Source organism: Amphibalanus amphitrite, unplaced genomic scaffold (assembly GCF_019059575.1).
Source record: "Amphibalanus amphitrite isolate SeventyFive unplaced genomic scaffold, NRLGWU_Aamphi_draft 001442F_arrow, whole genome shotgun sequence".
Lineage (NCBI taxonomy): Eukaryota > Metazoa > Arthropoda > Thecostraca > Balanomorpha > Balanidae > Amphibalanus > Amphibalanus amphitrite.
This window is the reverse complement of record NW_024882935.1, coordinates 115,463-127,939: the sequence shown is the minus strand read 5'-3', so window position 1 is coordinate 127,939 and position 12,477 is coordinate 115,463. Positions and strand designations below refer to the sequence as shown.

The 12,477-nt window shown below is 51.0% G+C and overlaps 1 protein-coding gene across 1 annotated transcript in view; it reads right to left on the bottom strand.

Moving 5' to 3' along the window:
* LOC122373095 (acetylcholine receptor subunit beta-like 1) overlaps window positions 1-1,474 on the bottom strand; it is a gene marked incomplete at its 3' end in the record, with an annotated part of 33,090 nt that extends 31,616 nt beyond the window's left edge. Inside the window, exon 1 of the mRNA XM_043350855.1 lies at window positions 1,213-1,474. Within this exon, the coding sequence (XP_043206790.1) occupies window positions 1,213-1,411 (199 nt within the window). The remainder of the gene's footprint in view (window positions 1-1,212) is intronic.
* Between the last annotated feature and the right edge of the window lie 11,003 nt (window positions 1,475-12,477).

Below are 12,477 nucleotides of genomic sequence, written 5' to 3'. Positions count from 1 at the left end.
GAACTCCCCAACGATGTCCATAGTATATACCTACTTTGTATTGTACAAACCTGGTGCCCTTGCTTTGTGTAAATAATCGATAAGCTTGAAACAGCCAGATGCCCAGATTTGAGGCATTTCCACCTTCCGCAGCGGCCGAGATGGACAAATTGTGTCCCTTTTTCGCGAATTAAATGAACAACATTCAATAATTATCTACTCAAATAATGTTTCTTTGAAGTACATAGGAACACCTTAAGAAGCGAATCTGGGGTGTGTTTGAGATATTGGAGAACGTTTTAGTGGAGTAGATACTAGATATGCCTCAGCCTGCATCGTCCCAAACCACTCTTATAAACGCCGTGGAATGGATATGGCAGCACTGGCTGAAGTTAAGGTGCAGAACACGGCTATTAAATGCAACATGGTTTTCACGCATTTCAGTCCATCGTATGTTGGCAGTCCAAAGAATCATTTTGTCGACTCGGATTACCGTTTGTCGGCACTGCTATCACTGTCAATGTTACCAAATGCCGTAAATAGAATAGTACGGCATTTTATATAAGATTGGGAACTGGATCCGCCAATACCTAAAAATGTGAGAGAAAATATTGAAGTATGATTTTGACCATAAGTAGGTACCAAGTATCAGAAAAATGTTTCAAATATAATTACCTACGTCATCTAAATCTGATCATATAACGCCGGAGCCATCAGACTTGGTCAATCACTAATGCTGAAGCACCACTTCAACCACTAACAAGTAAAAGATAACTTGCTTTCCCAGCATTTTTCAATTAAAATTTATAGGTCGACCATGTTTCCTCCTTTTATCGTGCCGGCATAGCGGTGATGAAACAGTGCCATCTTGGTATGACGTCCTTAGCGGCTAGTAAGAGTGGCGGTAAGTAGGTGATCGTGACTCTTGCCATTGAAATGCGACCAATGTTGGTAGGTGCGACCCACGGCTGCCACTGTCTCCTTTCTTTGTAGCTGCCAGTCTGTTCTGGTGCGCGGTCGCCTTCACGCAGGTCTTTGTAACTAACCGACACGAGCAGATCCATGATTCTGAAATCAGTGGATGCCGTGCTTCTAGCAGCGTCTCTGTCGGTTGAAGTGCTTGGTAACTATTAGCCCGTTAGCCATTGTGTGTAACGTGTGATAACGAACGGTGAGCCAGTGTCACGGCGGACCGGCGCGGCGGGCAGTGTCGCTGTCGCCGGAGTCTCTCACCTGTGGCCAGGATGGCCGCCAGCAGGATCAGCAGCGGGGTGCCGACGCCGGCTGCCGGCGCCCTCATCGTGCCCGGCTGGCCACCGCGGCTCACTCCATCGGCAGTTGACACTATAGCGAGAGGCGCGGGCGGCGGCGGCCCATCACGGACGCGGCGGCGGCGGCGGCGACACTGGCGCGCGCTCCGCTCGTCCACCATCGATCGGCGCGCTCGGTCGTGGCCGAGACTGTGCCGCCGTCGGCCAGCTGAGCCGAGCGCCGACAATCGGCGCGCCGCGCCGCGCCCGACTCGGCCGCCCAAAGCGATATCGACGCCTCAGACGAGTCCACTATAGGGCGCCGCCGCGGGGGAGGCCGACGCGCGTCGACGGCGGCGCACTCTTGCACGGCAGGTTGTGGAATCGGCCGGCAGACGGCGCAGAGGCGCACCGATACGGACCTGCTCGCTGATAGAGACTCGCCTGAAAGCAAAAAGGGCCGTCCAAGTGGATATGATCGTTTTTGCCAAGCGATACCAGATAAAAGTTTTTAGATTTTACGCCACCCCGCAATAAAATACAACTGGTTGGAAATTATTACGAGCGAGCGAGCGCAGCGAGCGAAGCGAGTCTTTTCAATATAACGGAAAAATCTCAGTATGAGCGGCCCGGCCCGGCCCGGCCCGGCCCGGCCCGGCCCGGCCCGGCCCGGCCTGTAACGCTTTTGAGAGGCTTATAGCTCAGCAACCGCTGGACCGATTGGCCTGCGGTCTTTTTTGCTGGGTAGCCCCATCCCTTCTACCCCGTAATTGACTACTTTTGATGCACCTCAGTGACCGTCGTGGCACGTGCCACGCGAAAAGTCAAGGGTGTTCAAGCTGTTTTGCAAAAGTAGTGATTTTGAGAGGCTCATATCTCAGCAGCCGCTTGGGCGATTGACTTGCGGTAATTTTTGTAGGGTAGCAGCATCCCTTCTACCAAAAACAGGATACTTTCGATGCATGTGGGTCACCCCCAGAGCACGTGCAAAATACAACAATAAGAGGTGTCAAATTTGTTCCCATTTTAATAACTCGGTAATTACTGGGGCGATTTCGCTGAAACTTGGCATACAGGTAGGCACCCACCAGGCGATGCATTCCCATGTGTTGCGGTTAAGGTGTTACTGCACGTGCGCACGTGCAGGGGGCGCTCCCAGATCTCGAGAACGGCTGGGCCGATTGCGCTCAAATTTGGTACACGGTTGGGGACCAGTTAGTAGGGTGCCGTGCAAAAGTCAGTTTGGACCCCGTTTGCACGTGCGCACGTGCAGAGTGCCGCTTCCAGATCTCAGGAACGGCTGGGCCGATTGCGTTCAAATTTGGTACACCGCTAGCGACCGGTTAGAAGGGTGCTTTGCGCAAGCCCGTTGGAAGTACCCTCTCGCCCTTCCGCACGTGCAGGGCTCACTATCTCGCTCGCTCGTTCTTCGCCCAAACGGCGTTTTACTGGTAAAATATCATCAGTCCCCTTTATCCCCGGGAGTCGGGGCCAACCCATCGTCATCCTTGACCTTGATCATATTACTTTGTTCCGGGCTTTGACAATACAACCGTCGCGGTAAGGGTAGCTATCGGAGGATACCACCCGGGGTTAAAGTGTTGGCCGTATAACTTTCTCGGTCCGGTCTATTGCACTGAGACACGCCCAGGCTTGTCAGTCGTCACGGATCGGACTCAGCCGACAGCCGACATCCGCTGCCTCCGGCAGTTGGCACACCGGCCGGTGGTCGAATGAACTCAATCAGCTCAAAGTCGCCACCTCTTTACTCACCCCGCAGCCCTGACAGGCTGTGAAAATGCCTTCCCCACCACAAAATATCTTAGTTGCCTGAATTTCGTAAGAAGACTTTAATAACGTTAATTGCACTTGTCGACAGACTGTCAGACGACCGTCTAAGACCGTCTGCTTCTTTTGCTTTAGGGCTTCGGCTTTCATGGAAGGTATAAATGTGATACGCGCATCAAATCCCAGAATGTAATTATATTATTGCTTATAAAATTGTATAACGAGAACCATCACATGATAGACCGATGACCAATTGTATTGTAGCCTGTAGGAATAACGCTAACCTGAACCAATGCGTTCCTTTCCTCCAAAGCATGCAGCAGGCGACTTGAAGGATACTGTGCCGCACTACACAGAGGTGGAGCGGCACAGCCTACCATCCTCGACAGTCCGCAGACCGCTTACGTGTGGTACGGATCCAACGTAGGGGAGAGTTCAGAGTGGGGTAAGATGCCCAGGGTGGGAAAGACACCCCACCCCCTCTAGCGGCGAAACAAATAATCTAACATGAAAATTTATGTTCTTAGCGTAAAGCGGAAGCCTGTCTTGTTAGCTGCACAAACATTTTCGAAGCTTAGTTGAGCAACGGTTGGCTGGTGATCGCATGTTTTTTATTTGCTGCTTTCAGAAAATATTTTGGTGTCAAAACATTGTAAATATCAAAGAAGGTAAATAATTTTTATCTCCCTTGCTATGGTCGAGATGCATTAACATGCGTGTACTGTGTCCTAACCAGTTTGTTTCAGGTTGTTGTTTTATGGCTTACAAATTGTACTGATTAAATGTTAATTCGGTACCTTGGGGAAAGATGTCCCCTGTCCTGCTGGGGAAAGACGCCCACCCCCTAGTTCCGTACGCTGTCCTTCAAGCAACCCGTCGAATCATTTATTACATACTTGTGCTGAGAGACAAAAGCCGATCTGGGACTATTGAGAGTCCAATATGGTCGGGTACTCTCCATGCCGGTCTCTCGGCCCACACAACGACTTTTTGGGCGGCATCTGACTCTGAGAGCCCTCATGACGGCCTCTGTGAGCCCCATTATTGACTCCAAGGCCCCTCACGACATCCTTTGAGGGCTCCCACGCTGGCTCCACGGGCCGCGCTAGCATCTGAAGTCCCCACGATGGGCGGCTTGAGGGCCCTCAAGCATCATGAAGACCTATAAGGGCCCCACGACGGTCTCCGAACGCCACCACGGAGGCTCGTTTGGCCGCGCTGGACATGATGGCCCTCACGATGACCTCTGAAGCTCCTCTCGACGACTTTTTAGGGCCCTTATGAGTTATGATAGCGTTTAGTGTCTACCGCAGGCTCGAAGGGACTACTGATTCCTTTAGGCAATTCACGTGCCAATTTATGTCACTTATAGTGCAGGGGGCATCTTCCCCTACGCCAGGGGGCGTCTTTCCCACCCTCTGGGGTAAGATGCCCCCTTTCACTTCTTCAGGAAAATGCTTAATAGCAAAAAAGTTATCATATTTCAGGCACGAAAGTGTGATATTTTTTTTGGAGAAAAATGATGTCGGCTTCCGTTGAAACTCCACGTTCTTGCTTTCCTATTGTCATTTTCGAATAATATATGACATTGCAAAACCCTGGGCATCTTTCCCCACTCTCCCCTACTGGCAGTTTCGGAGGTCATTTCAATTTGAGCTGTCAGCCTCCATCTGTTTTTATTAATTCGTTTGATTTTAAATTTCACCTCATTGACATGACCGAATCGCGCAGTGCACCTATTGGCTGTACCTATTTTCACAATCTAATGAAGTGCTAAGGACAACTTACCTGCACTCCCCAGACTAAGTTGATCATACATTGCACAATAAACATTCGATCGCGATTCGGCAAGACCATTAGATACATTAACCCTCGCCCGTATAGGGGGGGGGGGGTCGAACGGACCCCCCCATGGTTTTTCGCGAATAACTCGCGTAAAAAGCGGCCGATCGTGACGAAACTTTCAGTACCCTCGCGTTCATCAATTTTACACCTACCCTGAAAATTTCATGACCCTGACCCAAATGACCTTTGACCTGTGACCTACTTTTCGAGACCATGTTTGGCCGGAATCGCGATTCGGCGTATGTCGGCTCGCATTAGCCGCGCGTTTGCAGTCTTTTCGTGGTTTCAAGCGTTCAAACATGTGATATGATGTTGCCCCCATGCATTAGAGTGGGTGTCAAGGTCACCTGAAGGTCAGGTCAGGTCATTGACCTTTGATGACCTCGGTTCACTTTTTCGAGTTTTACATGTTTCTAGACCAGTTTTTAGAGCTGAATTCGAATTTAGCAACCATATGAACATTTACGAAGTAGTTTTGGTGCCTTCGTAACATGTTACGAAGCTGTCAGAGGCGGTTGCCACCTACTACGAACACCCTTACTGGTTGACCTGACCTGACCTGACCCGACCCGGCCTAAATGCATGAAGACATCATTTGTGATCAAAACTAACATGATATTCGTGATCAGCACCCCGAAAAACCCCATAGCAGCCACACTTTACGACGTTCTAACAGGTCCCGATTTTCCCGACTTTTGGGTCATTGACCTGACCTGCAAGGTCAACCAATGACCTAGGACCTTAAAATTGGGTATCATCGGCTTCTTCTCGTCACGGGCAACACGCTCGTTTTTTCCGCGAAGCTCTAGCTCGATCAGGGGCGAAACGGCAAGGGGGGGGGGGTCCAACGGACCCCCCCCCCTTATACGTTCGCGGCTGGAAAAACACCAATACGGGCGAGGGTTAACCCTCGCCGGCCGAGGGGAGACGGGTGCCCCCCCCCCATAGGGTTATTTCGCGATAGCTTCGAACACGCTGGCGATAGAGAGCTGAAACTTGGCATACCTGACCCTTGATTCAAGCCGGATCTTTTGACACCATACGCATTTTCAGGTCAGGTCAGGTCAGGTCACTGACCTGTGACGTCATAAGTGAACCTCTGCAACGGTCTTCAGATGTCGCAACTTCGCAACGCCCTCACTGCCAGAGGAGCTTTCACAGATAAATGAAACTTGCAGGATCTAATATTCATTACGAGTATCACACCTTATGTCTCGGATTTTTCCTAAAGGTCATATGAGGTCAGGTCATGTTCGTGAACTCACCATTATAAGTCAATGGGGAAAAATGAAAACTGCTATTCTCTGGCCATATTTTTTCGAGACCATGTGTCGCCGACGCAACGAAAGGCGACAGCGATTGGAGCGCACGAGGAACGTTAATATTTTATTTATGATTTTACTGAACGTTCCGACGGTGTTGTGAATTATCTGCGCGGAGGCGCTGGCAATGGTCGACGCGTGAGAAATTTGAAATGATTGAATTGCGTGAGGTGAAAAATGTCTAGAAAAAGGGGAGATACTGATGCGATGGCTTGATTTGAATGAAGCGATTGATTAAGTTTTGCTTTAACGTAAAAGGCCTAGAACGATGAATTAGAAATGATCAACGCGATCATGAAATCACGACAAATGTAAAATATTGTCTGCGACAGTGCAATGTGACTCAAGATACCATCTGCCTTACCTACGCAATACATCGGTTTTCTAACATTTCTGGTGACCGTGACAGGACATGGAACATTATATAGAGATCGCCGTAAGGCAGGGGTTGTCCGGTGCAGAAGCACTGCAGTTTGCTGAGAAGCAAGTAGATAGAGAAGAAAGAAGAGAGGAGCGTGAACGTGAACGTGAACGACAAGAAAAGGAATCCGAAAAAAGGCGACAACATGAACTTGAAATGGAACGAATGAGAATTGAAGCTGACAGGGAAAGCCAGCACAGCAGAAACACCGACGTCAGGTTAGTGGCAAAAAGACCCAGAATGCCGACATTTGAAGACAGCAAGGACGACATGGACAGTTATCTTAGCAGATTCGAAAGGATTGCTGAGATAAATCAGTGGCCTCGCGAAGACTGGGCTGCAAATTTAAGCGCGTTACTTACTGGCCAAGCACTTGACACATACTCACGGCTAAGCAGGGAGGATGCCGATGATTATGATATTCTTAAGACGGCTCTACTGAACAGGTATGGCCTGACAGGCGAAGGCTACCGTAAAAAACTGCGTGACGCGAGACCCGAACTTAACGAAACTCCAGCGCAGTTTATCACCCGGCTGAACAGCTACGCCACTCGCTGGGTTGACTTAACCGACACCGAGCACTCTTACAATGCCTTGCGAGATCTTTTAATCCTAGAACAGTTTTTTGAGTGTTGCCCAAAACAATTGGAGGTGTACCTGAAGGAAAAGGGTGTTAATGAGCTGACAGAACTGGCTGAGTATACGCGGACCTATACAGAAGCACACGGACGCTCGTTTCACAGTCTCTGCAAAACCACGGCAGCTGCCTCAGCGGCAGACAGAAGTCTGCCGGAGAGACGCGCGAGCCCCTTCGGTTCCGCCACTGCCTTAAGAGCTTCTCGACAGGAGTCACTACCACGCTGTACCTTTTGCGAGTACCCGCACCCCGCAGAAGACTGCCGGAAGGCCAGAAACTGGACCATCGCGGAGAGACGTGACCGGTTAAGACGCGTGGGCGCCTGTTACTGGTGCTTGGAGAACGGACATCGAGCGTCGGAGTGCTCTGCTGGCAAGCCACGATGCACTAAGTGTAGCGGAAGGCATTCTGTGCTCCTATGTGGTGACTCAGCTGGAACCGCTAGCAATGCCGCCACCTCAGCAGCTATTTCTGTAGAACCAGCGGGCACTGAAAGCAACGTCACTGTGACAGCAGCTAGCACGGCTAAGCGGAGCAAAGTCCTGATGCAGACCGCACAGGTGAGGGCAACTGGCGAGCTCAGTGAAAAAACAGTTCGAATCATGCTTGACTCAGGTAGCAACCAAACGTTCATTAGAACAGCAGTAGCTCGCGAGCTTGGATGTCGTGTTCTAAGCAGTGAACATTTGAAAGTTGAAACCTTTGGAGGAAGCAAGACAACACAATGTTTGACCAACAGAGTACAGCTAAGCCTGAGAGCTGAAGCTCAATCGGGCATCGTACTAACCGCCTACGAGGTGCCAGAGATATGTGCCGCACCCCCGACCATCGTGACCTCCGACCTAAAAGCGTACCCACACCTTACCGGACTCAAGCTGGCGGAACCACCAGGAGAACACGATAGTCGAGACGTGGATATCCTGATCGGACTAGACTACTTTCAAAACATTGTCGACGGAAGAATGAAGGTTGGTCCAGCAGGGCCGGTAGCAATGGGCTCTATTTTCGGATGGATCCTCGCTGGACGGGTACATTCGGAACACGTGGGTGCGGCCCCAGCTGCAGCAGTCAACTTCATCCGTGCCGACACAAGAAGTCTGCTTGAGGATCTATGGAGTCTAGAAGGCATTGGAATCGGTTCAGATGGAGTAAGCGGGACAAACAAAGAATCGGAAGAGGATGAACAGGCGCTGAAACACTTCCAAGAAACGTGCACTCGTCTACCTGATGGGCGCTACGAAAACCGATGGCCATGGAAAGAGGGGGGAGCGCAGGGTCTGCCAACCAACGAAAAACACGCTGTAATTCGGCTAGAAGCCTGTGAAGCCGCTTTGAGGAAAACTGGACGCCTGCAGGAGTATGATGATGCCATTCAGAACTATCTGGAGGCCGGCCATGCAGAGCGAGTACCACTGGAGCCAGACGGACCAGTCCATGTGTTGCCGCACCACGCAGTCTACAAGAAGGGAAAAATACGCGTGGTCTTCGACGCCGCCGCTGGTCATCCGAAGGCACTCAACGACTTCATCCGAGCAGGTCCCAATCTTATTGCCGACCTTACGGGTGTGTTACTGAGGTTCCGCTCAAACAACATCGGTCTCACTGCTGACCTTGAGAAAGCCTTCCTGCAGCTGTCACTCCACCCTAGTGATCGTGATGTCACCAGGTTCCTCTGGAGGGAGAAGGCGTGCGACCTCAAGCCGACCACCTACAGGATGAAAAGAGTCCTGTTCGGGGTGAATGCCTCGCCGTTCTTGCTGCAGGCGACGCTAAGGCAGCACCTCACACATTTTAAGCGTTCCGATCCTGAACTGGTTGACCGACTCATCAGGGACATCTACTGTGATGATTTAATCACTAGCGTTGCTTCAGACGAAGAAGCACGCTGTGTGAAGGAAAGGACAGTCCAAATATTCAGTGAAGCTCAGATGAATATGACAAAATGGACTACCAGCTTCCAGCCAACTGACCCCCAGGAGCTAGCCAACTGCTCAAACAGCGAACGAAAGGTGCTCGGAGTGAGCTGGGCCCCAACCACAGATCATCTAGTGGTTGAAACTGATCAGCTGGCTCAACTTGGAAGTTGTCTGCCAGAGACAAAGAGGAGCATCCTGAAGATTACGGCGAGATTCTATGACCCACTGGGACTCCTGAATCCTGTGTCGGTGCGGGCTAAGATGATGCTCAAAGCACTCTGGAAGGAGGGCAAGGGATGGGATGAAGCTCTTCCTAGTGCCGTCCAGTGCCAGTGGAGAAAGTGGCTCCGTGAACTCCGCACTTTGGGAAAGTTTTTCATTCCTAGAAACTGTGCGCTGGCCGAGAGACCGTACCAGATTCACGTATTCTGTGATGCAAGTAAAGAAGCCTATGCAGCCGTCCTCTACATCAGAAGTGAGCATTCGGAGCAGTGTGCAAGTACCTACTTGCTCATCAGCAAGTCACGTCTTTCGCCGAGTCAAGAAATCACCATTCCAAGGCTCGAGCTTACGGCAGCTCTGATCGGCGCACGGCTTCTAGCCTACGTGAAGAAACAGCTAACTGTGCCACCCCAGAAAAGCTTCCTATGGACAGACTCCATGGTGGCTCTCAGCTGGATCAATAGCGACGCGGATAGATGGGGCGTGTACGTGAGGAATCGCGTGCAGGAGCTACAAGAGCTGACCGCCGCAGAGGAATGGGGACACTGCCCCGGAAACGAGAACCCGGCGGACCTGCCCTCCCGAGGTACGTCAGCGGACCGCCTGAACGGTGACCTCTGGTTGCACGGACCAGAGTGGCTCAGACAGCACGAGTCACAATGGCCCCAGAAAAGGGATTCTGAGCCCGAACCATCACAGTGTCAGCTGGAAGAAAGGAAGCAAGCTCTGGTGGTACTTAGTGACAGTTCTGGAACGCAGCAGCTCTTTGATCCGGTCGGCTACGGCTCCTTGAAACGTTTACTCAACGTGACAGCTTGGGTACTGAGATGGGTACACAACTGCAGACAAGACGGCAGACAAGACAGGAAAACGGGACCACTGGTGGCCGAAGAGGTAGAAGGCGCGTTGGAATACTGGATCAAAGCTGCGCAATCAAAGTTCCATGAAGACGTGTCAGCGCTGAGAAAGGGACAGCCGCTGTCTCCAAAGTCGCGCCTGCATAGTCTTGGTGCCAGACTAGAGAACGGTATACTGAAGAAAGAGGGTCGTCTCCAAGAGGCCCTTCTGAATGATGAAGAGAAGCACCCCATCATTCTGCCGTCGGATCACCGACTAGTACAGCTACTCGTTGAAGACACTCATCTGCGGCTGTGCCATGCCGGCGTGCAGCAGGTGTTGAGTGCGCTCAGGGACAGATATTGGATTCTGCGAGGCCGCCAGGTGGTCCGGTCAGTGTTACGAAGCTGTCAAAGGTGCCTGATTTTCCGTGCACAACCTCTTGGTCAAGTGGTAGCACCTCTACCAAGCACCAGGACTCGCCCCTCACAACCCTTTAGTCACATCGGTGTGGACCTTGGAGGACCACTGCTGGTCCGTGGGGGAGCAGGTCATCAAGCTTCAAGGCTGTATTTTGTGGTATTCACGTGTGCGGTTACGCGCGCGCTCCATCTAGAGCTAGTTTCGTCACAGGGGACCGAGGACTTCATCCAAGCTTACCGCAGATTTGCAGCCCGCAGAGGAAAGCCCAGAAGTGTGTTGAGCGACAACGCAAAAAACTTCAAGGGAGCGGCTAAGGTTTTAGCGACTGAGGGCGTGAGCTGGCACTTCATTGTTGAGCGAGCCCCCTGGTGGGGGGGCTTTTGGGAGCGGTTGGTTGGACTAACCAAGGCTGCCCTCCGCAGAACACTTGGCAGTGCCCTTCTCGGTAGGGAAGAGCTCGAGACAGTTCTCTGCCAGATCGAGAGCGCTATCAACCAGCGCCCTCTGACAGCCGTCACTGACGACCCGAGTGACCAGCAGCCGCTCAGACCTGCCGACTTCCTAAGGTGTCCACTGGGAGGAGCAGAGGAAGAGGAGGACGATCTCCGAGGCCGGCGGCGTTACCAGACTAGAGTTGCGGTGCACCTTTGGAGACGCTGGCAGAGAGAATACCTGAGAAATCTGAGAGATTTCCAACACAGACAGCTGATCCGAGAAGCAGCTATCGGTGACTTAGTACTCGTCGAGGGAGAGCAGTCCAACCGGTTAACATGGAAGACCGGTGTCATCACAGCGCTACACACTGGCCGAGATGGACGAGTGCGATCGGCGACACTGCGCACCACAGATGGTGACCGACGGCGGCCAGTACAAAGACTTTATTTACTTGAGGGTAGCAGATGCTGAGCGTGCCGCCGGTCACGTGGGGGAGGGTGTTGTGAATTATCTGCGCGGAGGCGCTGGCAATGGTCGACGCGTGAGAAATTTGAAATGATTGAATTGCGTGAGGTGAAAAATGTCTAGAAAAAGGGGAGATACTGATGCGATGGCTTGATTTGAATGAAGCGATTGATTAAGTTTTGCTTTAACGTAAAAGGCCTAGAACGATGAATTAGAAATGATCAACGCGATCATGAAATCACGACAAATGTAAAATATTGTCTGCGACAGTGCAATGTGACTCAAGATACCATCTGCCTTACCTACGCAATACATCGGTTTTCTAACAGACGGGTTCCGACGGGTTATGTTCTAGTAATCTTGACGGGTTTCCACGGAAAATACAGTTTTTTGAGTGCATTACGACGATTCGTTTCCCTTCGCTTTTCGTATTCGTAATATGGGAATTTTTCGCATTTAACGTAATGTATTCATTAACTCAACATTCGTGATTGTTGTAACGACAACAATTAATGGTCCTCCGGGCCGGATCGATAAGAATCGATCCTCTTATCGTGTGCTTTTGTCATCGATTGCCATTGACCCCGAGTTCATTGTAACGTAACGATGACCTACTTTACTCGCTAGCATCTATCTCGCACTGTTACAGTTAAAGTAAATTGTAGACCTTATCATGGAGACGGCTCAGAAGAAGTTACGGGCCAGGAAGAAGGGAGCATTTACGAGACTCTTTAATACAGCCGAAACCATTATCGCATCAAACGGAAGCAGCCACGCAACTGCAAGGTTTACTCGAAAGGATCGGAGAGGCTTTAGACAACGTGGCTGAAGCAAACGATGCGTATGTAAGCGGACTCGAAGATGACAATGAAGATATAAGAATATCAGAACGCTACATGGAAGAGGTGGAGGAGCGTTATAAATTAACTGGTGACAA